At 23.8% G+C, this 24,942-nt stretch overlaps 3 protein-coding genes across 21 annotated transcripts in view; 1 reads left to right on the top strand and 2 right to left on the bottom strand.

Moving 5' to 3' along the window:
• Window positions 1-15,219, bottom strand: LOC126898543 (mitogen-activated protein kinase kinase kinase kinase 5). 4 transcript variants are annotated; one of them, XM_050672703.1, is made up of 23 exons: window positions 14,835-15,219; window positions 11,771-11,828; window positions 11,557-11,712; window positions 11,275-11,378; window positions 11,048-11,176; window positions 10,767-10,948; window positions 10,622-10,703; window positions 10,449-10,556; window positions 10,324-10,378; window positions 10,059-10,159; window positions 9,882-9,934; window positions 8,332-8,370; window positions 7,770-7,823; window positions 7,567-7,664; window positions 7,379-7,486; window positions 7,166-7,314; window positions 2,377-2,581; window positions 2,044-2,312; window positions 1,762-1,966; window positions 1,615-1,698; window positions 1,445-1,537; window positions 1,244-1,370; window positions 1-1,178 (listed from the first exon to the last, which is right to left on the bottom strand). In XM_050672703.1, the coding sequence occupies exons 1-23, from the start codon at window positions 14,922-14,924 to the stop codon at window positions 1,088-1,090; spliced, it is 2,640 nt and encodes an 879-aa protein (XP_050528660.1). In that variant the 5' UTR covers window positions 14,925-15,219; the 3' UTR covers window positions 1-1,087. The 4 variants fall into 4 exon arrangements, with proteins under 4 accessions (XP_050528660.1, XP_050528662.1, XP_050528661.1 ...); XM_050672705.1 differs by lacking the exon at window positions 7,770-7,823; XM_050672704.1 differs by lacking the exon at window positions 8,332-8,370 and having other exon boundaries at window positions 14,835-15,218.
• A 3,061-nt stretch (window positions 15,220-18,280) lies between these two features.
• LOC126898548 (transport and Golgi organization protein 6 homolog) lies at window positions 18,281-24,245 on the top strand. Of its 3 annotated transcripts, none has more exons than XM_050672714.1 (8): window positions 18,281-18,448; window positions 20,069-20,309; window positions 20,372-20,671; window positions 20,734-20,952; window positions 21,508-22,602; window positions 23,267-23,459; window positions 23,519-23,784; window positions 23,859-24,245. In XM_050672714.1, the coding sequence occupies exons 2-8, from the start codon at window positions 20,100-20,102 to the stop codon at window positions 24,018-24,020; spliced, it is 2,445 nt and encodes an 814-aa protein (XP_050528671.1). In that variant the 5' UTR covers window positions 18,281-18,448; window positions 20,069-20,099; the 3' UTR covers window positions 24,021-24,245. The 3 variants fall into 3 exon arrangements, with proteins under 3 accessions (XP_050528671.1, XP_050528669.1, XP_050528672.1); XM_050672712.1 differs by lacking the exon at window positions 18,281-18,448 and adding an exon at window positions 19,097-19,356; XM_050672715.1 differs by lacking the exons at window positions 18,281-18,448; window positions 23,859-24,245 and adding an exon at window positions 19,223-19,356 and having other exon boundaries at window positions 23,267-23,464; window positions 23,519-23,654.
• Window positions 23,600-24,942, bottom strand: part of LOC126898539 (piwi-like protein Siwi) — a 37,656-nt gene continuing 36,313 nt past the window's right edge. For all 14 annotated transcript variants that reach the window (XM_050672689.1, XM_050672694.1, XM_050672695.1 and 11 more), the window contains one exon: window positions 23,600-24,399. In XM_050672689.1, coding sequence (XP_050528646.1) covers window positions 24,283-24,399 — 117 coding nt within the window. In that variant the 3' untranslated portion in view covers window positions 23,600-24,282. The remainder of the gene's footprint in view (window positions 24,400-24,942) is intronic.

The raw sequence follows: 24,942 nt of genomic DNA, 5'->3' as shown, positions 1-24,942 counted from the left end.
TGTCATAATCATACATAATATGTATATATTATATAATAATTTCTAACAGTTAAATGATTTAGATTTCCAATTTACAACATCTTTCTTATTATTTTATAAATTTTAACAGTGACACTAGTATTAAAATGTGGTAACAATCAATTGTATAACTAAATAATTATATAATATGGTTACAAATGAAATTTACAAGTAAAATGATGTAGTTAATGAAAAAAAATACAAGTGAATGTAAGGCCAATTATACTTTGTCTAACTTAATCTATATATTATAAAATTATAACATTATACATAAATCTGTTTTATTATTAATTTGTACTTGCATTTAAAATACTTATTACATTGAATGAAAATGGATTTAAGGGAAAAACGTATATTATCATTTATTTTGAAAGAGAAATAATTAAAAAAAAGAAATTCCATTAAAATATATAAAAACGAACAATGTAAAAGTAGGCCTATATTTTTTAAGTATTTTATTTTATTTTTAAAATGTTTATTTAACTAAAAATGTATGCTACAAAAAAGGGAATGTTAATATCAGTCAAATAATTACAATTTTATAGAAATTAAAATATATACAATCAATTATTAACTCATTAAGTTACATTGAATTAATTTTTATGCAAATTTTCTTTAAATTCTCTCAAAATTTAAATGATTTATGAGTCAAATAATAAATATTTAATTTCTTATTTTATTAATAAACCGGAGTATGAATTAAAGGACATTAAATTTAATCCACAAAATTATTTTTTTCACAACCTACTAGTTTTTGTGGTATTATATTTAACAGGTAAACAGATAATTTATAAAATCATTTCACTTAATGATACTAAGTATATAAATATATTAAGATATATTATATAAATATATTATGATCTAATCGAATGTCAACAAAATAGAGTATCATAAACTTCTTCATTTATATTTAAATACATATGATTTAGGACACAATATGCTAATTATATGATGCCACACCAATTCATTCTAATGTAAAAATGATATTTCACCAACATTATTATGTATTAATTCCTAATTGAATGAATAACAAAAAAATGAGATAATACAGTAATGTAATAAAATTGGATTAATAACTGGCTTCATGTCCAGCAAGAATGTATAAATCAGCACCATCATCATTTTTTTTTGATACCATGTGAGACTCCAATAATAAAATTCTTCAAAAAAAATATTTGAAAAATAAGCACTCAGTATGTTAGTTTAATTGTATAATTTAACATACTTATCTGATCCTAAAAGTTTGTAAGTTCTACTCTTATCAACAATCTCTTGAGTAACTTCACCATTTTTTAAACTTCGTCCTTGCACTCCATATTTATGAAATGCAAGTATACTATCAGACAAACGGACTGAAAAATGTTAATTTTACAGTATTTTGACTTAAATAATCAATTTAAACATTAAAATATAAATTATTATTAACCTATTGACTCAACATCAAAATCGAAGTAAAGTTGATTTATTTGATTTCTTTCTTGTTTTATATTTCCTTGCAAATTAATGATTTTTATAACATCTGTAACATAATTTTAAATTGTTTTTTTTTTTAATTTTTTTAAAAACTACATTAATATGTTAAAATAAATAACATACTTTTATAACATATAAGAAAAGAGTCAGTATCTAGTTGGCAAACACAAACTACGTCCATTATGTCTCTTCTTTGTATAACTGTTCCTGTAATGAAATTATACATTTAATATAAAAAATTATTAAAGATCAAAAAAAATTATATTAAACCTGTGTTATCTGAATCATACTGATCATCAGAACAAAACCAACTAGCACCAGTATTAACATTTATAAGTTCTAATTTTAAATTCATTGATTTTCTAACAGGCCCAATTGGCTTTTTAACACCAACACAGACTAATGGATATTCTAACTCAGGAGTAATAACCATTTCAAAAATATTTAAAGGTGATGGCAAAGAACATTCAAAATGCTAAAGATAATAAATATTAAAATAGCATGTTAATATAATAATTTTTTTCTTGAAAATTAAAAAAAAAAAATGCTTACTTTTAACAGCATAAATTTATTAAGAGGATCATACCATTGCATAATAAAAATGCCACTTGTCATGGCTCCACATAAATATTTGTACCCATTATATGGATTGCGTCCAACACAACACTTTATACAACCTTTTGTATCTGGTACTTTAGTGGTTAAAGCAAATCTCCTTGGTACTAAACGCTCAGGAAATTTTGTCATGTGCTGGGAAAATCTATGAGTTTGCTTCCCATGTAATGCTAAAAGATCATGTCTATACAATTGAGTTGTTTTCCCTGAACCAAACATAAAAAAATATTAATAACTCATCAATGATATAAAATTTAAGAACATATTTACCTGATAGTGACATGAGTATATCTTTAATGACATACAACCAAACAGTTCTTCGATTATATAATTGATCAATTGCAGTTTCGTGCAATTCATTTAAATTTAGGTTATATATGCCTTCTTCAGCTCCAATAAATACATGCTGATCTCTAGTTTCTGGATGTATCCAACTTGCAGTACAATATATTTTTAAAGGACAACCATTGAACACCTATCAATATAATCAAAAATAAATAAAATGTATACTAATAATTACATCAGAATATTAGTATATATTAATACTATCTTAATAAAATATTTTTCATAATCAATTTTATTATAATTCTTATTAATTTTTTAGCCCAGCCCTGGATAAAGTTAAAAACTTGAATATACAATAATATAAAAAGTTTTATAAGAGTAAACTGTATATAAATAAAAACTAAATAGTTACAGATTTAAAGCATTTTATAACTTAATAACCAAATAATATTTGGTAATATATTGTGATCCAATGTAATTTAATAATTTTAATAATAGTCTATATAGTCAAAATAGTAAATCGTGGTGGAATACTCTGTGTATATTGAGCCAATATATATTTAATTAGGCGATGGTGTTTCATTCAAACTTAGCTGACAATGCTTATTAACTTTTAATACAATTGTCATTTTATTGAATTTTTTTTTTTAATAATTTACGTGTTCTTAGACTATATTATAATAGATCTTATTATTTATCACAAGAAAAATAATTAAGATTAAACATTTTTACTTTTTTTAACATTTCAAAAAAACTCTTTTCTTACAAAAAGTTTTGATTGATAACAATTTTAGAACAAATATTTATGCGTTACAAACATTTCAATACATGTGTGAGTGGGTATGAAATGCAAGGAGAATGTACTTACACTAATATGAGCTGCACTTTCCATTTCTACATACTTACACTATGTGTCAAAATGATTGTAACTTATGAGTAATTGAGTACTTGTCCTAAAATTGTTTTTGACTATATTTTTTATATAAAATAGGTATTATTAAATGTAAAGAAAAAATGTTATTATTATTAAAAATAAATAATAAAAAACATGATTTTAACATAGTCTTAGAGTACATAAATTATTTCAATAAAAACATTTCACACAAAATGATAGCTATATCAAAAGTTAGAAGCATTATCAATTACGTCCGAGACACTGTATATGTCCAATATAAATATGGTTAAAATTATAATATATTGGATTTTAATAATATATTATCAATGAAAATATTTTCAAGAAATTTTAGGTTAATATATGAATTATATGAGAGAATTATGACAATAATTTTCAATAATAATTTTGACATACACAATAAAAAAAATTTATTTTAATATTTTGTGCACTCATAATAGTATGTGAATTATAATACATATACAAATACATGATTTTTATTGCATTAGTTAATACATATATTTATAACCATCTATAAATTATTTCTAACTGAAATATTTAAAAAAAATTTTATAGTTTCTGAAATGTCTTGAAATAGAGATTGGAATCATTGAGTTTTCATATACCGAACCTTTAAATATAAGTAGTTTTGGGTCTACAAGGGGTTGTCAAATATTTTTGAATAAAAGTTGCCACCAGTTATAAACCAGATAAACAATAGTTATTGCAAATATTAGTAATTTAAAATAGCCTAATATAGACTCAAGATACACTTGAGTTAGCCATTTAACAATTAAGCAGAGTGGACAATTTATCATTTCTCACTCATTTACTTATAAAATAAAAATATGAAAATGACTTAATAATAATTCAAAAATCAATAAATCATATTAATTTATCAACTTTTAAGTACTTTCTCTGTTAATATTTTATACCATATAGAGGTGTAAATTAAATTTATCTTTAATGAAAGCATTCTTATTTAACTAACTTATATAATAGAGAAATTTCAAAATGAAAAAATGACTGATCAAAAACAACTTTAACCCAGTATTTTGGAAGTTAATGATATTTTTATGGATAGGGGATAGGATAAATGTAGCCAAGAGATGTCCAACAATAAAAATAGTCACCTGAGCCTACTCATTGTCTATATTTTAAAATTGTAACAACTTCCAAAATGGGCGAAAAGTTATTATCTTTTTTAATTACATAATTCAAGAACAAAAATGTAAAAAAATTTGTTATCTAATTTTTGAACAGATTATTTAAATAAAATATACAAAAAGTACTATTTTTAAGAACCTTTTGAGAATCATCTTTTTGATGGGTTACAGTTCTGCATAAGTTACTTCAAAAAGATAAAATTAAGGTTCCAATTATGTTTTCAGTTCTCAATTTTTGGTTCTAGAATCAGTTCTTAAAGACTATTTTTCAGAGGGTTCCAACCCTAGTCTTAGAACAACCTTTCAAAAGCATGCAATATATTATTATGTATTAAATTGAAACATTATTGAAGCTTTAAAACAGATTTTAAATAAAAATGTATACATTATGGAAACTTAAATGAAAAAAAAATAATAATTATTAATTTTAAAGAACGTTTTAAGAGCTTTCAAAAACTTTATGCAAAAAAATTTCAGTAAGAAAAAAAATTATTGACTATAACCAAGTTATTGTTAATAATTTTTTCCCAGATATATTTTTGAAAAAAATGTATAAAAACATGTTTATATTATTAATATAATATTGTATCTAATAATAGTATAAAAAATATATAATTCTATTCTAAAAAATATACATATATTATGATTGTATCATTACTTTTATCCCAAATATGACCTATTGTTCTTTTTATAGTTTTGAAAAAAAAACAGTTATTGTAATTCATGTAATTTTAAAATATCCAAAATAATTAAAATATATAATTTTTATTCTTTTACATACACTCAAAATATGTAATATTATACTTAAGTTTTATTTCATAAATTCAACTAAAATTATTTAGTCATTTATAAATGATCAAATAATTGCATCTGTATATAGATGGATACAATTTAAACAAAATATTTGAGAAATCTAACTTATTGTCTATCCTCCTTAAAAATTTTATCAACTATATTTTTTTATGTGGCAATATATATATACTTAACTAGCTTATAAAATAACATTTTTTATGACATCGATATTAGCAGGTACACAGCATTGTTATTATCAATGATAGTAAGGTACATTGTTGTGAGTTTATAAATACACTAACTGACAATACAAAAAGTATATCTATTGATAGTCATAATTGATAATAAACAATCCGTGACTGTGATAGCAATATCATAAAAAACCAATTAGCTACCTGTATTTGTAATCCCTTGTGTATTATACCTATATATTAACTCAAAAATTTGAAACTTTAAATGTTTATATCTAATAAACAAATTAAGTTTCATTAAAAATTCAAATGCCATTTACTATTGAATTAAAAACTCAAACATTTTATTAAATTAAAAATATGTTACCATTTAAAAAAATAAAGTTAACTTTTTACCATCATCTTGACCATTACTCATTGTCTTATATAAATTACCTTATTAAATTACCACCACATAAATAGTGTGTGTATGTTTCCGTCAGCTCCCTGTTGGATTATATCATCTCTAGGTGTCTAGCAGGTTGTAATATTTATTTAATATCTCTTTACTTAATAAATATTTATATTGTTGTTAACTAAGAGTATTATATAAATACTGTAGTGCGACCCTTGGTTGTTCCTTTAATGGAATATAAATTAAATAGGAAAGCCTAGCCAGATACCTCCTGTTGGTCCCTTAGAATACTGTTGATGGACATTTAGGCTCAACCCCTAAATAGCGACACAACATTAATTAAATATTTTCGATGAAGCATCACTGATGTAAAATTATAATATCTAAACAATATTTTTTATTTTAAAACATTATAGTGTTTCCTTTAGATTTTAGCTTTTGGCCAACTCCAAGTAGTTGGGATAAGGCGGAGAAAAAGAAAGATTGTATTTCCTTTAGCTGAAGCTCAGTCAGTAGAACACAAGACTATTAATCTCAGAGTTTTGTGTTCAAGCATTATGTTGGCCGCTAGTTGACACCCGGAATTGATGGCTGACTATTAAAAGTGTATCAGAAATGATATGAAAAAAAGAGGCACATTACAAGATTATGTTGGTGCTGATCACCAAAAAGGATTTTTTTAACATAATTATAATTTTAAGAAAAATTGAATGACTAATGTTAAAAGAATCATCCTGTTATATTGAAAACTGTTATAATAAAATATTGCTAGAGTGAGCAAAATGATAAGTCCCAGAATAAACCCATATAATTCTATGTTGGAATATATGTTAATAACAAGAATGATATATCAGCTGCAACGACAATACACAAAATACAGAATAGTACTACAGATTACAATGAACTAATCATTAAACTAAGGTTGTTAATTCATCATACACTACCAATACACAAATAGAAACTAATAAAAGATGTCAAAAATATCTCCATTTTTTTTTAATAAAATTTTACTCTTATGATATTAATATGTGTAAAAAACAGAGATTGACCACTTAAGCTATTGTATTAAAAAATTCTTTAATAATTAAAATTATTGGATTTATCAAATAAATAAATTTGTCCAAAATATGAGTAGTGAGATTTTGTCATGTAATCAATGATATTGGCTGCTGTTTGTTAGAGCATTATGTGTTACACTGATAACAAACCCATTAAATTTAATCTGTTCTTTCTGAGAGTACTATTTTACTCTAAGAGAAAAAAACAATTCAAATTTTAACCGAACATGATTTTTAAAAGTGGCATTCTTTATTAATTATTTAATATACTATAACATTACCTTAGAAAAGCATGCACCCATATGAACTTTAGGTGTAGGCGGCAAACCATTACTGATGGGTTTTGGAGGAGACGTACGACGTTTACGGTCCCTACGACGAGGAGGAACAGGAGGAGTATCAGCTAACAAATCAGGTTCAGGACCTTCTCCTATTAAAAATTTAATTTAAAGATAAAATATTCTCAGCATTAAAAAAAAAAAAAAAAAAAATACCTCCACTATCACTAAAAGACCTTTGACGTCCATTTATAGAAATACTTGAAGTAGCAAGTGCTAAGATTTCATCAAGAGAATTGTGTCGTCTAGGAGAAGAAGGACTATCTAAAAAAATGCATAGTATATAAATTATAATATAATTTTAAAAATATTTTAAGTTTTTATTAATTCAGAAATCAATGTACTCTTTAAGTTTTGATATACACAGCCTTTGTTGATTATGGGGTTATTTTGACTAGATGAAAGAGGCATACAACGTTTTTCAGGCATTGGTAATGTAGATCTAAAAATTAAATTAAATTTGATTTTAACCATAAAAAAATAAGTTGGTTATATTTCACTACAAAGAAAAAATAAATTATATAATTAGTTCAATAAAAATACTCACACATCTTCATAACTTCTATTCCTATCTTCATAAAAAACACAATTATATTCTCCTCTTAAAAAATTAAATAATATTTGTCTAATTAGTTTGTTCAAAAAAATATTAGTATTAAAAATAATTAAGGGCCAGCTGTACAATAAATTTTTATATTTAGCTTTATTGACTACACCACAAATTACAAAAAATATGTATAAACATAATTGCAATATAAACCCAATTAAAACAAAAACATGCCATTTTTCTTTAATCACCATTAAAATTTTAATTAATTAATAATATCTATTAAAAAAAATTATGGGTCAGTAAAACATTTCTAATGTTCATAATAAAATTATGAACACAGTCATATATATCCATTAGTCAATTAATATTAGTATTCATTCAATTTTTTGAAAGCATAAGATTAGTGCATTAAGTAAATGATAGCTGAATTCCACAAAATGTGCTTCTTAATATTATTTTTATATTTGCTATGTATTTTAAAATAAATTGTGTAGTCTGCAATTCAAAAAATTTAATGTTTTTTTAAACAGTGCGAGATTGACAAAATTGTCTATCATACCTCAGTTTAAGTTCTTCATCAATGTTTTGCAGAAGACTCCTGTAGAAATGAACAAATATCCAATGAAAAATTTTTTAGCTGGTTTAATAGAAATATTCTATATAAGATTGTACAACAGGCCCTAATAGATAAGCTCCAAGTTTTTTCCCATTATAAATAAAAAATGTTCAAAAAAGTATCTCAGAAATTTCTATAATAATTACCAAACAGCTACATAATTAACTACTGTACATTAATATTAGTGATGTTTCTAACTCTAATATTTAGGATCAAACCAAACCTTAACTGAACTTTCAATTTTAAAATCAAACTCAAACTAAACTTTTAATTTTTCAGTCAAACCTGAACAATATCGAACATAATTTTTAAACATTTTCATGATAAATATTTATACTGGTTCGGTTTTCAAACAGTTTACAAAGAAAAATATGGTTCAAATTTTTATATTTGAGATCAATTTTTGAATCAAGTTCAACACCTCAAGTTCCTTTTGGTTTTGTTTAAACATTACTGATTAATATAAATATACATATGTAGTTACTGAATACAAACATTTAAAGAAAAAGACAGTAATAAAAGAAAGAAAAGAAATCTTATAACTTTCATGCAATAATATTTCAAAAAAACTTAGATACTTGTAAGATGAATAAATAAAATTAATGTATTTTTACACTTGAATGAAAATAATGTAACACTTTATTTATACAGAAGTGAAAATAAAATAAATTATTAAAAGGAATTTCAGTTTCAGTCGTAAATTTAATCAATTTAAAAATTAAGAAAACATCAAAACAATCAAGTATAGCAAAGATTGTAGCTCCTCCTATTCTTTATTTAAAATGAATAAATATTAAATCAATACCCGGTATTTTGTAACAAATTCAGATACCATTGATAACTTTTTTTAAGTTTAATTAGTGAATACTAGTATTTTAATATAACATGGCCGCCGGGAATAGATAGAAAGTATACCGGAAATCGTGTGAAATAAAAAATAGTATGGGATTAGATCCCGCAACTCGAGGCGTTGTAGAGACAAACCTTATACTTATGATTCAGATCCCGATAAACTTTCATTTAGGTGGATAAAGTGATGTGCAGCTGAGAGAAACGTGGTGCTGTATCAATTGTTAAAATTTAGCCATAAGCAACTAATTATAAAAATGGCATAAAAAAAAAAAAAAAATGAATATACACGTAATTATCAGGTGAGGGTTTTAAAGAATTTATCTCTTAAAATATATGTACTGTTAAAAAATAATTTTTAATGAAGATATATATAAATTAAACTTAGAAACAAGAATAGGGAAAATAAATTTTATTTAGTAGATTTATGTAAACTAGATGGTAAGACTAGAAAGCTTAATTATAAATAATAGATGACAAAATGAGTGCTACTAAAGAGATCAAAGCAATATATACATGATGTGATATAAGTATATCATGATTAATTTTTATATTCCCACTAAAATACTATAACAGAATAAATTTAGGTGTTTATTTAGTGAATAACTAATTTTATGCATAATAACAAAAAAAAAACAGCTTACTTTTCAGTCGAAGTACAGTCTAATCCTCCAGAATTATCACAGTCATTATTTCGCTAAAAGATATTATGTAGTTTATACTTCTTTATATTTTTTAAGTATTAAGCCAAATCAATATTATTATAATGTTAAAAGGTACAAATATCCAAACAAAAAAAGTATAAAATAATAAACACTTACTAAAACACTTTTCTTGTTATTTTCTAAATTTCTTGTGTCTAAAATTGTAGCAGAATCATTCTTGTTTCTATGTGACATATTTGAAAAATTATCAGAAATATCTAGAAAAAATATCAAGATTATTTTGTTAATAAAGTCTTAAAAAAATAAACATAAACAATAATAACAACAAAATATTGACAAAGTAAAATAAGAATATAAGAGTCTAGTAACAAAAGTTAATCTAAAGATAACTGTTTTGATAACCTAATAAACAAAAAAATACCTCTATGATCAACAGTCACTCTTGATGCGATACGGCGAGGAACATTGGATATTATCTAAATTATAACAAAAAAATGATTGAAATAATTTACAATAATAAAACACTGATAGTTTCAAAATATTTACATCATCATCAGGATCTATATCTATAAAAGATTGTACTTGTGGATTATTTGCTTTTTGTAAAAGATCTATTGCTAGTCTTTTATTCATCTCTTGACAAAAAAAAGAGTGCTGTAATATAATTTAAATAGTATTTATTAAGAAAAAATCAAGACAGGATATCAATATTGTTTTACCATTAATAGTTTATCAGCTGTTGGCCTTTTTTTGGGATTTTTTGTTAATGCTACTTTAATGAAATTGTGGAATGTAGGACTCCTAAAATTGAACAAATAACAATTTAACTATTAAAAATTTTATAAATACATTTTACAAACATACCATTTGTCCCTTTCTTTCAAAGTTGGAGGCTTAAAACCACTTTTGGACATAAGAAATAAAGCTCTCATAGGATGTAAATCAAACATAGGAGGCTGTAACTCGGCCAATTCAATTGAAGTGATACCCACAGCCCAAATATCACATAACTGATTATAACCTCCTTTTCTTTCTACAGCTGCCACCTTTAGGAAGAGTGATATTATATTATATTATTATATATTACATTATTTTCGAAATATAATATAATTTTTATGTAAAGATAAAAATGAATACACAATTACCTCTGGAGCCATCCAGTATGGTGTTCCAATAAATGATTTTCGTTTATTAATAGTAGCAGTAATTTGTGCAGACACCCCAAAATCAGCTAATTTTACATCACCACTTTCTGTTAGTAATATATTGGCACCCTACATACAAATTATAAATTAAAAAAAAAGTACACACAGGTCAAAAATTTTAGAAAGTAGAATAATTTATTAAAATATTTTAAACAAAATATATATACTTTAATATCTCTATGCATTTTGCCCATAGTATGTAAATAAGCCAAGCCCTTAAGGGTTTCTCTGCACATGTAGGCTATTTGCAATTCATTTAATGGTCCAGTTACTTAAAAATCAACACACATATAAGTATACAGAAAGTCAATGATCAAAATATTGAATAATAATTCATACTAAAACTAAATTTTAATTAGTTATTTATTCAAAAATAAACAAAAGTACATTTATATAAATACTGAAAATTGTATGTTATTTACAACATAAAATTATTTTAACTAACTCACTGTGGTATATATCTTGCAATGATCCTCCAGAACAATATTCCATACAAATCCACAATTTATCCCTACGTAAATAGCTACCATAATACTCAATGATATTTGGATGATGACAATCTTGCATCATCAATATTTCTTGTTGTATAATAACAAAATCATCACCTAAAATTTGTGAAATTGTCAATTGCTAATCAATAAATTAAAATTAATCTTATCTTACCTGCTTCTAATTTTATAACTTTTATAGCTGCTAAACTTGACGTTGAAAGTCTTTTGGCCTAAAAATTTGGATAGGTCTTATTATTTCAAACCACTATTTAAAAACTACATTAAATTTTAATCTTTTAAATATAATATATACTTAATACTTATACATTTGTTCACAATCCATCACATTTTAAATTATATCTTATGAAAATTGTAAATACAGTTGTAATTTTTTATTTTTAGTTATTATGTTTAAAATATTATAATTGACATTTTTAACAAAAAAGTAATTAAAATACCTACAAATTGGTTAAAAGTAGCAACATTTTTATTTGGAAATCTATTTTAATAATTTAGAATATTGGATAATTTTGCTAACTGAATATATAGTTTTTACTAGTGGATGTTTATAAATGCATGATAATAATATAACAGTTTAAGTTTGGAATTGATAATATGCAATATACATATTGATGAAGAAATAGCTCATAAAAACATACGTCTGGAATGTGGTATTATACGGAAGTGAAACCTGGACAATTAATAAGAAAGAAAAAGATATGTTAGAAGCTCTGAAGATGTGGTGTTGGGGAAAGATGTAGAGAATAAGCTGGACTGATAAAAGATCAAATGAAGACATCCTGAGGACAATAGATGAAAAACGAACACTGATTGATATTATAAAGAGAAGGAGATAGCAGATGATAGGACACACGTTGAGACATGAAGATGAATTACATAGTTTAATAATTGAAGGAATGATAGAGGGTACAAGATCAGGGGGAAGACCTAGGACGAGGTACATTAGTCAAATAATGCAGGATGCAGGAGTTACTTCCTACAGGGAGCTTAAGATTATGGCGAATGATAGAGAAAAATGGAGAAGCCATTGTAAATTTATTGTAAAACATTTGTTAAAAACCAATCTTCGGATTGAAAAACAAAAAAAATATATATATAAATATAAAATTGACATTAACCCAATATAAATTTTTCAAATTACAATTGTCATTTTGTTATTAGTTATTAATAACTAATTTAAACCATTAAATAATAATGATTATAGTTTTTCCATATAATAATAATTTAACTTATTTCATCAACAACAAAAATACATATAAGACATACAGAATGATCTATTTATCATAAACTACATAATAACTTGCCACAAAATTGCAATATTGTAAAAAAAAATTTGGTTTTTTAAAATTACATTTATTTATTATTTATCAATTATTAATTATTTTTTAGCATTATTTCTTATAGCTTATAGGGGTAATAATTTTATTTTTTATGACAACATACATATTTAATTGACTTAGAAAATAGAAAATGATTTCATTAAGAAAATGACAGGTCAATAACAACTTTTAGACCTGTACTTCGGAAGTTATAAAACATTCCTATACCTGGATTGAAGAAAAAGTATAGTTGAGAAATATCTAATGATAAAATAGTCATACCCGAGTCTTACCTCCACTCTATATTTTAAAATTGTAGTAACATCTGAGATAATGGGCCAAAAGTTGTAATTAACCAACCATCTTCTATTTTATAAACTAGTTAAATATGTATGTTGTCATTAAAAAAACTAAAGTTAACATCCCTATAAGCTATAAGGGATGATGCTAAAATGTATTTAAGTGAGTTATAATAATTGGATCACTTCATAAATAAATAAAATAAATATATAACATAGTTTACTCACAAAGTCCTATGGCTGAGATGTAAATAAAAGTCCAAAATAATGTATCCTCTACTAAATTTAATACACTACACGATAATAACAACTATCATATTAATACTAGCATATTTTAAAATAATTTCAACAAATTCTTCAAATTCTTTTACCGGATTTAAACATGTTTAAAATAGTTTGTAGTAATTTCCAAATAACAAAAAATAAATAATGAATTAAACTTATTAAACTCTATTCTTACTTAAAACATAATGATTTTACTCAAAAAAATTATATCTAGTATTATATTTGACCGTTTTTGTTAATTCACTACCACTTGTTTTTTCCGATTTTTTTTTTTTAGATTATTATATATTATATTATTTTATTCTGGGGGTATGAAGTGTGCAATATGTTGTAGCATTGTTTCAAATAAATTATTAGAACCGTAACGCTTACACCACATGTACTCGACCAAATAGCCATTCAACATTGGTCGGTAGGTACTCTACTGTTTTTTATTTCGAGATTCTATTTTGCCCCAAGAACTCTCAATAGTATTAGTGTGAGCCAGAGTATTAGGATCTACAAAATTAATAGAATAATTCACGGTCATGTGTTGATAAGTTAGATCTAGCCTTTGGTAGGAGCGCTATTCATCAACAAGTGGTAGTGAATTAACAGTCCTTATATTTATATAGACAATAATTAATTAATTTTTTTAAGTTAAGCAAAAAAAGACATAACTTTATATTGTAAAGTGTATCGAATATTATAATTATTATAAATATTATTATTGGAGCACAGAAAAAACTTGATAAAAATGTTTATTTATTTAATTTGTTGTAATTTTTAATTTATTTTAAATAATGTTATTATTATCATCTAAAAAAGGTAGTACCATGACTACTTATGAATTGAACCAAGGTCAAATAAATAAAAATTCTTAATATAGCTAAAAACAATTTTCTAAAACAACAAAAAACAAAAAAAAAAAAAATTTGTACAGAATTTTTTATTATTAATGATCAATACGAATGTTACACTTTAATCTATCAATATAAATACCAAAATGCTTGACAACCATTAAGTTTATTTAATACAAGTCCCACCAACTGATTTAAAATGGAGTTTTAATATAAAACTATTTTGTACTTGATTGTATTGAAATTTAAATCATTTATACTAATTTGCAAGTAAAAATTTTTATTTTAATTTATTTTTAAATAATAATTGTCAAACCGCTGTTTAACTACAGAAAGATTAGAATTTGCTATATAAAATTTATACTACTTAAGTTATTAAATAACTTAATAAATATCATGTCCATAAATACCTTCTAAATGCTCTAAATAATAACTTGACTTATTTTATTAAGCTTAATTTTCAGATCCAATACCTTATAAACATCACCGTATGTGCCACTACCAATTCTTTGGATCAACTCATATTCTTCTTGGGGATTTCTTGTGCTTATTTCAGAAGTCATGGTTAATCAATAGGTTAAATTTTAGGTAAAAAAATCAAGGAAACGCACATTAAACTACAATTAGGTAAACAGAAAGAGGCACAGATTAATTATCTTGGATACAAATTAAATTAAAACACATAATGAAAACGACAAATTTTCGTAGTATCATTATATGAAATATATGTAACTACAAAATAAAACTTCAAATAGTATTCAGTTAGACATTAAATTCAATATTACTAAAATAACGATTAACACATTTTTGTGCTTTAAATAATTAAAATTGAATAAGCAAAAATCTTATATGTTTACAGGTTCTGATTAGTGACTGTTATCATGTTATCACGGTGAATGAATAAAACAGAAGACTCACTAGTACATGCTTAATTATGTCATGTCTCAAGTACCGTTTAATGGATCTTTATGAATAAATACATCTGAAGTTTTTTTGTTTTATCAAGATAATAAAAACTTCAACCATGATTCGATTATATTCTGTGTTTTACAAGGTCTTATTAAGTCTGTTGTTACTTTTACAATTTATTAATAATACTTTATATAAGCTTTAAACAAAAACAACACATAATATTGGCGTATGTCAAAGTACAGAAATCTTTATTGTAAGATGAAATATTTTGAGACAATTTTAATTAACAAATATATGCAGCTTTGTTTGTTAACTGCTAACATCCAAATAAACACTAATTTTAACCATCAATTAAACGTTACTTATTAGTCGTATTGACAACAAAAGAAGTTAAAGATTTGAAAAAAAGATTAAGAGTTGAGAAAATATATCTATGAATTTTACACTAACTTGCTTTTTATGCATTATTAAATTTCAAATCCCTGATCGAATACTCTAAAATGTTTTTTCATAACTAATATTCATCAGAGTATCTAAGAACTTATTCAGATACACAACTCAATATTTTTTTCTACTAATCGCTTCACAATTAAAATAAAATTATTCTAATCTCTAAATGAGATAAAAATCAAATGAGTTGAAAATTTATCCTAACTTAAAAAGAATTAAGAAAAAAATGCAAAAAATTCTTTGCCATACATGGGTTGGAACCTTGTACCCCAAGCGCGTACCCATTCCGTACCCTGAAAAAATGGCAATTTAAGGTAGTTCGAATTTCAAACTAATTTTTCTTTACTTAAAAAAAGCAAAAAAATTTAAATAAGTTTAACTTTCTGTGCTATATCAATATTATTTATATAATATTTATGAAAATCAGTGTACTCCCCTTGTCAGGTATATTAAAATAATATAAAATACAAAACTCAGAATTTTAACACAAAAATAGCATATTTTTAAATACGGTAGTCATTTTCACCATGAAGACAAATCCAGAGGTCAATTTTTTTTTTCAAATTAAAGAATATTACATAAACTTTAATTTAAAGTATGTATAAAAGTGTCAGTGTTTCCAGAACATTTTCAAAAGTTAAGTTGAAAAAGTTAAGTTGAAAAAGTTAATTTTTTGTGAATAAGTTACCATTTTGAAACCCTTCCTGTAGGCTGGTAAAGGGTCAAATGTTCACAAAAATATATCAAATGATAGGTAAATACCTAAGATATCTATAAAAAAAAGTTATGGCAGTTTTAAGTAAAAGAAAATTCGAAAATTAGCGATTTATAAATTTGTAATTTTTTGGGGGATTTCCCACGTTTACGGGAACGAGGAAATTCTTTTCAATTTTTGAGGGTAATTTCTTCAACTAGATACGATTTGTGATCTTTTGACGTATTTTTCATCAAAATCGTTTCAGCGAGAGCTGAGATTGAGCGTTTATAGACACAAAAAAAAAAATTAAAAAATAACATGAAAGTAAAATTAATACCTTCTCAGCTTCACATCGAAGCTAAAATATAACAGTTAATAACAGAAAACCAATAATATTTACACGTTATTTAACGAAATAAATTTAAGTGCTAGTTATAAAGTTAGTACTATCAATCAAATTTTTGTTTAAACCAACTACAATATTTATATTTAACGTTATATCAATTTTTAATGAACGCTATATAAACTATTTTTAGAATAATCATCGAATAAACACGGTTTATTAAATGTTTATTTTGGTTTAATACATCATAGTGTACACTAGATAGCCTCACGTGGCTATTTTTTTAGTTTTATTAGTTAATTATTTATTATTTTAAGTAATTGGTCAACGAGACTACTAATGAAATATTAAAAATATTATTATATAAATAATATAATATTATAATTATCATCATTGCGAACTAAGATATACTAAAATAAATTTAAAAGAGGGTCCAGTTCAATTAGGGCCATATTTAGGAGGTGGTTCGTAGGGGCGAATCTTAATATTAATGAGTAAAACCTACAAATATTGTAAACATATAGTCAAACAAAAATATTTTTTTCTAATATTTTTAGAAGTAGAAAAATAGTACTGGAAAATCTACCAGAAAATATAAAGAGTTGAATTTCAAAAAAAAAATAGAGATAACCAGTTATACAAGGTGATCGAAATCTGGTAAGACACTTATTTTCTCAGAAACTATTGAGATTTTTAAATTTTTTTAAAGAGAAAAAATATCAAGTTCAAAAATCTCTACATAACTATGTAGTCAAATCATTATATTTTTCGTCCTTTCAGGGATAATAACCCTTATTTATAATTTTCTTAAATGGGAACCCTTATTTTTAATTTTATAATATGATAGAAAAAAAAAATTACAAACAACTTATATATACTTATATATTTGCAAGTCTTACACACCCATAGACTTTGCTATTAATAACTAGTGATGGGAAATATCGAATAGAAACTATTCGATAGTCATTCAAAAAATATTCAAATAGTAAAAATATTCGATAGTCATTCAAAAAATTTTCGAATAGTAAAAATATTCGATAGTTACACAATATATTCGAATAGTTTTTAAAACTATTCGATAGTTTATGCTAAAAATAAACTATTCGGTTGTATAAACACAATTTTAATAGTTATACGATAGTTTAAAATATTTGAAAATGCCCATCACTAATTTTTACTACTATTAATTGTATAATAATTTATTTATAAGTATTCATTAATTATCTTCTTATTATAATTAAGTATACTTAATACAAATTTTAGGTAAAACTAATCGAATATTTTTTAAAACCATTTGGTAGCCCATTCGAATAGTTTATGCCAAAAATAAACTATTCGATAGTTTATGCTAAAAATAAACTGTTCGGTTGTATAAAAACTATTCGAATAGTTATTCGATAGTTTAAAATATTCGAAAATGCCCATCACTATTAATAACACACCGAAAACCCGATTTGAATCTATTATTGTTATCACTCATTTAGTGCGCCGTAGGTTATTATATATAATTTATCTGTCATAACTTAATCAATAAAATTTGGTTTATGCAACAGCAAACAAAAATAATAACTTCTGTATTTAATACATCAAAATAACAATTTAAAACTTGGCCTAAAATCACTAAACTTTAACCAACTGTAACGGACGAACGGTTAATCGAAAAAAAAAATTGTTTTAACTAAGTTGTAAGTAATTTTTTTTTCTATCATATTATAAAATTAAAAATAACGGTTCCCATTTAAGAAAATTATAAATAAGGGTTATTATCCCTGAAAGGACGAAAAAAATAATGATTTGACTACATAGTTATGTATAGATTTTTGAACATTTTATATTTTCTTTTTAAAAATTTTTAAATTCTCAATAGTTTCTGAGAAAATGTCTTACCAGATTTCGATCACTTGATCACTGGACTCTTCAATTATCTTGAAAAATATACAACTCAATTATACTTTACAATTAAATTAACGATAACTTTTGACAAAAATAATTTTTCAAAGCTAAAGCTATGCAGTAGGGTTGGTCTATTAAGTCTTTCCATGATTATCAATTATTTATTTTTTGTTGACACTGTAGATCTTATAAACATGGATAGGATAATCATGATTGAGGCACTTGTGTTTTCGTGTCCTAAACTGATATGAATATAAGGCTGTTTGTTTACATTTTAATTGTAATAAGCACATAAGATACTGTTTTTTAATTTTGTAATAAGGTACAAATTATAACTTATAACTTTTACATTATTATAAATTACATAACTCATACTAATTATTTATTACTAACCATTAAATAATAAAAAGTAATTTCTTATCATGTAATCATTTACTATCACCATAGTCTTCATTGATCAAATCTGTACGCATCAATGTCCTATCCATGTTTACAAGATCTATGGTTAACACAAGGACTTTTATCATTACATTATTCATTACTGATTACAAATATCACGTATTTGTAAATTGTTCTCCCGCCTAAAACAAAGTAAAAAGTAAAGATGAAAATTTGAAATACCTTAAAAACTTGATCATTTAATTAATAACTTAATCTATTTTGGAATTTAAATATTACTAGAAATGGAAAAATCAATTCGGTAATAAAGGAATATCTATTACTACTCATCAGTTAAACTTTTTAGTCTTATTGACATATCTAGAAAGAAGGCATAATCAACATTTAATTAAAACCTATTAATTTTACTTTTACTTTCACCAATTAAAAAAATAGTTTTAAAATACATTAATTTTTTTAATCTAACAAAAAAGCTAATTTTAGTGAAATAAACATATATTTATTTATTTATTGTTGATGTCTGATGAACTAATTTGAAAATATATTCACCAAAACTTTTTTAAATGTAATTGTTTTGAAAATCAAACAAGTATATTGTATAAAATTTGTTGTAGAACAATATAAAATTTTTTTTTTCTAGAAGTAATCAAAATTAATGTTCTATTTGAGTTCAATAAAAAAATGTAGATTATTGAGTCTGATCATAAAATTATAAGTTCGGTTCAGATTTGATTCAATCTCAAAAAACAGTGTCTGTAACATCACTTCTATTTATTTATAATATGTTTATGTATATCATATTACATCACTCACTATTCTAACATTTTTATTGTGTATTTAAATTTTACATCTATTTTATCATATTTATTATATATCATCTAAATTTATAATTAATTCATATAATTAATCTAAATATATAATTTATTAAAAAAATTACCATTTTATTTAGTTTTGATAATATCTACTTATCGATAAATAATAATAAAATGTGACTTCATTTTTTTAATTTTTAGGTTTTCACATGTTACAAAAACTATAGATCTCATGTATTGCTTGAAACATTATTTGCTCCAAGATTCAGTAAATAATGTTGAAATTGTACTAAGTGTTGCACAAAATACTAAAGTTTCTAAATGTTTGGACTTTATAGTCGCATTAGGATTTATACCATGTTTTGTTCCTGCAGTTTGGGTACCTTTTAAATATAAACAGAAAATTAATTTAAGAAACATAGATAATATTTCGCTTAATAAGGTAATTTTTAAGGATTAAATTTTTTTAATATATCTTAGATCAATAACATAATTTTTTTTTAGAAATATGAGGAATTAAAGTTTTGTATGAACTCATTTTTGGGTTTATTAAATGAACCAACATTTAATAGACTTATTTTGGCAAATCATACTGCTGTTATTATATCAGGACTATGCCAATTGAGCTTATTGCCTATTGCCAAACCGGGTAGTAAAATTGCGATAGAAAGTTCAATTGATGATCTGAATTATAAAAATCTATTAGAAGATCAGAAATATTATAAATTGATATTAAGAAAAATTATTATACATGATCAAAATCCATTGATTATAAAGGAAATAATATTTTTAATAGGGCGCAAGGTCAGATTAAATTAAAAATCTGTGGAATTAAAGTTTTTTATTAATATAATGTTATTATTTAGAATTGTTTAAAACCTATAAGAATTGGACTTTGTGAAATACTTTCTAACTTGTTAATTCAGACAAATGGAATTCAAACTTTATTTGGTATTGTTTGTGATTTAATTTCTACTGAAACTTCACATAACATGTTTCAGCATGGACTTCATGAATGGTGTCATTTGATTCATAACTATTATGCAAATTCTAAATCAAAATATGTAACTCACATTATTCCTCAAGTAAATTTTGTCAAATATTTTAATTTCTTTCAAATTTTATCCATTAATTAAATAATGATTCTAAATAAATAATGAATAAATATACATAAATTGGCTTTTTATCATCCAAAAGTTAAAAAATACTTTTTATTTTTTATATAAATTATTTATATTTTTTCGATAAATTTTATGAATAAGTATCAAGAGATTATTAAATACAAATCACAAAATTAGTTATTAAATTTAATATTATTAAATTAAATTAAATAAAGTTGTTATGTTGATAAATTGATTAGTTTGCTTAAAATAATGATTTTGTTTACTTTTTTAACATCTAAAATGGTAATACCAAATATTAATCTTTGACCACCATCATTCAAAAATTTTAAGCACTAGATAATTAAGAGCTACAATAAAAATTCTTACATTTTATACAACAATATTAATAAATTTCAATAAATAAAATGAACTTCAATAGTAATTAAAAAAGTAGATGGACTTAGTTTAAAATGTAAACTATTATTTTAATCTCTGTTTTGTTTCAATTTTAAAAATGGTATTGATAATATATTTTAGATTTGGCAATTATTAGAAAGCAACAGTAAATATCATGAAAAACATTTTCAAAGTATTGCTGTCTATTGTATGCATCTAATAGCTGAAGAAAATAAGAAAGACTTTTTAACATTTTATTTGAATCCAATGATAAATGAACTAAAAAATCAAGAAATTAAAAAAAAGTCATTATCTCAGTGTATTAAAAACTTGCATGTTAGTTTCTTTTTATTTAAAGATGAAATGTGGGCATTAAACCCTAAAACATTGATCCACATAGCTGGAACTATTTACAAAGTTTATTTATCAACTGTAAATGGTATTTATTATCAAAAATTGCTTCTAGAGGATTTAGTATTTTTAATTTTAGTTCATTTTTCCAATGATCGAGATGTACTAAAAATGATACTATTTACTCAATATCACGTTAATGTTACCTATGATGATAACAAAGGAGATATAATAATAAATCATGAAATTAGAGAGCATCAGCTATATTTAGAAAATGAAATAGAAATACTATTAAATTTGTTAGAAAGAAAAAATGATGCAAATCTAACGAAAACCTTATTTACAACATTCTTAGATATGTATACTGATTCAATATCAAATGAATATTCTATAATGGAAAAACTTGTAATTGTTAAAATGGTTCATCATTTCATAGAAAAAGACAATGTGCAAAAAACTGTTTCTAAAGATCCTAAAAATGTCCTTAACTTAATCAGATCTCTTCTTAAAAGTTGTGCTAATAATGAAACTTTTGACATTCAGATTCTCTCCATCACATTAATGATACTCAACAGTATACTGGAGAATAAAAATACTAATATTATTTGTACTTTACATGATTGTATTAAGTATTTAGAAAAAATTTCGAAATTTGTAGAAGATGAATTAATGAAAAACATGGTATTTGAAATCATACAAAAAGTTCAAAATTCTTATCCTGATTCATCTTTAAAAGATAAACGTTCTATTGATAATATATTATTTGATACACAAGATCGATTATTGCCATGTAGAGCACATGCACTAATAGAATTAAAAAAGTGCATTGAATCTGGTGATTTGTCAGTAAAAACTAAAAAATCAACTATTTTAGTAGTTTTAAAAGTATGTATTACTGTTATTTTTAAACTACATAATGGTTTATGACCATATTTCCAACTGTCATTTTTCCATATACCCTAAATTCTACAAAATAATTATTTAACATTCTTTGTAAATTTTGTTTTCAGAGAAATAAAAAACCATAAAAAAGGCTGTTAAGTAGATTTCTTAAATAGTTCAGTTCTATGTTATCTTCAGCATATTATTTGACACAATTTGTTAATGCTTTGCAACCATGTTTGAATGTTTAAAACATGCAATTTCAGTTGAGAAGTAGTTTTCACCCTCTTTCTGATGCTTAATTCAGTTATTATGGTTTCTGAAAGGATTTGCTTTTCTTGGAATTCTAACAGTACTGAGTATAAATCTGAATGTGCTATTCCCACAATAATGTTAAAATGGTTATGCTAGCCTTTACTTAAATTATTGATTTTCTTTTCTTCATTTACTGTAGTATCATACTATTTCCAAAAAATCAGAAAATTTGTTTTTTGGAAAAACAAATTCAAAAAAATGACTGTTAGAAAAGTGTATCTCAATTTTGTATAGTTAATAAAATTATATGTTTCATACATCTATATATTCTTTTTGTGTAGCTATATGTCAGTGAATAAAAATTAATTAATTGTTTCTATACCAGTTTATTAGTATATTTATTTTATTTCAGGAAAATTTGAAAAACACTGATTCCTATTTATATCTTAATGCTATTTTTACTTTATCATCATTATGTGCATATTTCCCCAATGAAATTTTACCAATACTTTGTGAAGAATATAGTACACCAGATAATTATAACCATTCTGCAGAAACTCGTTTAAAAATTGGTGAAGTTTTGATGAAAACTGTTAAAACACTTAGTATGGTATAAGCAATAAAAATTTATTTGTAAAATTAAAACTTAACAAATTTATTTTAGATGATACTATATCCTTGTACAAAAATCGTCTGTTAAACACTTTTATGGCAGGTGTCAGAGACAATGATTTTTTAGTCAGAGCTTCAAGTTTATCCAATTTAGCTGATATATGTTGTCTCCTACGTTATAATCTTGGGTCAATAATATCAGAAATTGTAAATTGTGCAGATTATGTCATTAAATTTGACCCAGCTAATGAACCCAGGCGAGCTGCAGTTCTTTTATTACAACTTATTATACAAGGTGCAAGTTTGGAACTCCTTGAGGTAAGTATTAAATTAAGGATATAATTAATCATCTAAATTCAAAGAAAATTTAATTAATAAATAATTTTGTTCAGATTTTAGGTGACAATATTAAAGATATTTATAATATATTAAAATTTCAATATCAGTGTACAAATGATGAAACAGTCAAGCTACATGCTCAAATAGCAATTGAAAGATTAAATGACATTATGAAGTCTTTATTCCTAGATGGAATAAAAAGAAAACTGAAATAAAAATAAAATGTTGCTATTGATTAAATTTAAAAATGTAAATAATAATTTGTAAAATACTTTACAAAAAAAAGATTTTGTACCTTTATTTAATTATACAATCTATATAATAATAAGTACAGTAAGTATAAAAAATAACATGATATTTGGCATGATTATTTTTAAAAGAAATAATTAAATTCTGATTTAATCAATCACTAAAATTTGTTACATAAATAAAATAATAAACTACAAAAATAAAATTTATATATATAATAATTAAATATTATAAGAAATATAATAGTTCATCCAATGATTTATTAGGAGTACTTCTTAATACCTGGCCTGTCAAAAAAGCCAATTTGTGAGCAAGTTGACATACTGATGGTACACGTACAGTCCCCTTTAAAAATTAATAATACAATAATATTAATAATACAAATTAACTTTCTTTTGTTTTTATTAAACGTTATTAAACATTGATATATTTTTTTAAGAATCAATTATTTTTTAATTGCATTTTTTTTTTTTTACTATAACAGTTATTATCTCATAGAAGAACAATTGTAGGAAAATTTTTCTTTTAACTTCGATCTGAAGCTGAGAAGGTATTAATTTTACTATGATGTGTTTTTTTTTTTGTGTGTATCTGTTGCCACTTTTTCTCAGGTCTCACTGGACTGATATCTTTCAATAATATGTTAAAAGATCACAAATCATATCTAGTTAAAGACCCCTAGTTATATTACCCTTGAAAATTTTGAAAAAATTCCCTAATTTTTTTTATACTGAAACTTAAGGTATTTCCCTTTTATTTGATATAATTTTTTTAAAAATCTGACCTTTACCTGACCACAGGGTGAATTTAAAATAACAACTTATATACAAAACTCAACTTTTAACAATGTTCTGGAAATACTATGTCCTTTATACAAATATCAAATTA

The sequence above is a fragment of the Daktulosphaira vitifoliae genome, unplaced genomic scaffold (genome assembly GCF_025091365.1).
Source record: "Daktulosphaira vitifoliae isolate Bord-2020 unplaced genomic scaffold, ASM2509136v1 Scaffold_2, whole genome shotgun sequence".
Lineage (NCBI taxonomy): Eukaryota > Metazoa > Arthropoda > Insecta > Hemiptera > Phylloxeridae > Daktulosphaira > Daktulosphaira vitifoliae.
The sequence above is the reverse complement of the archived record's forward strand: the minus strand, read 5'-3'. Positions and strand labels throughout refer to the sequence as shown.

Bases quoted from the DNA above. Each gene is read 5' to 3' on its own strand.
- LOC126898543 (XM_050672703.1), bottom strand. From the start codon at position 14,924: ATGACTTCTGAAATAAGCACAAGAAATCCCCAAGAAGAATATGAGTTG. The intron at 9,935-10,058 runs GTAAGTGTTTAT...AATATCTTTTAG, and splicing joins ATAACAAGAAAAGTGTTTTA to CGAAATAATGACTGTGATAA. The intron at 1,371-1,444 runs GTTAATAATAAT...AACATTTTTCAG, and splicing joins TTTTGATGTTGAGTCAATAG to TCCGTTTGTCTGATAGTATA.
- LOC126898548 (XM_050672712.1), top strand. The intron at 20,310-20,371 runs GTAATTTTTAAG...ATTTTTTTTTAG, and splicing joins ATAATATTTCGCTTAATAAG to AAATATGAGGAATTAAAGTT. The intron at 23,785-23,858 runs GTAAGTATTAAA...AATTTTGTTCAG, and splicing joins CAAGTTTGGAACTCCTTGAG to ATTTTAGGTGACAATATTAA.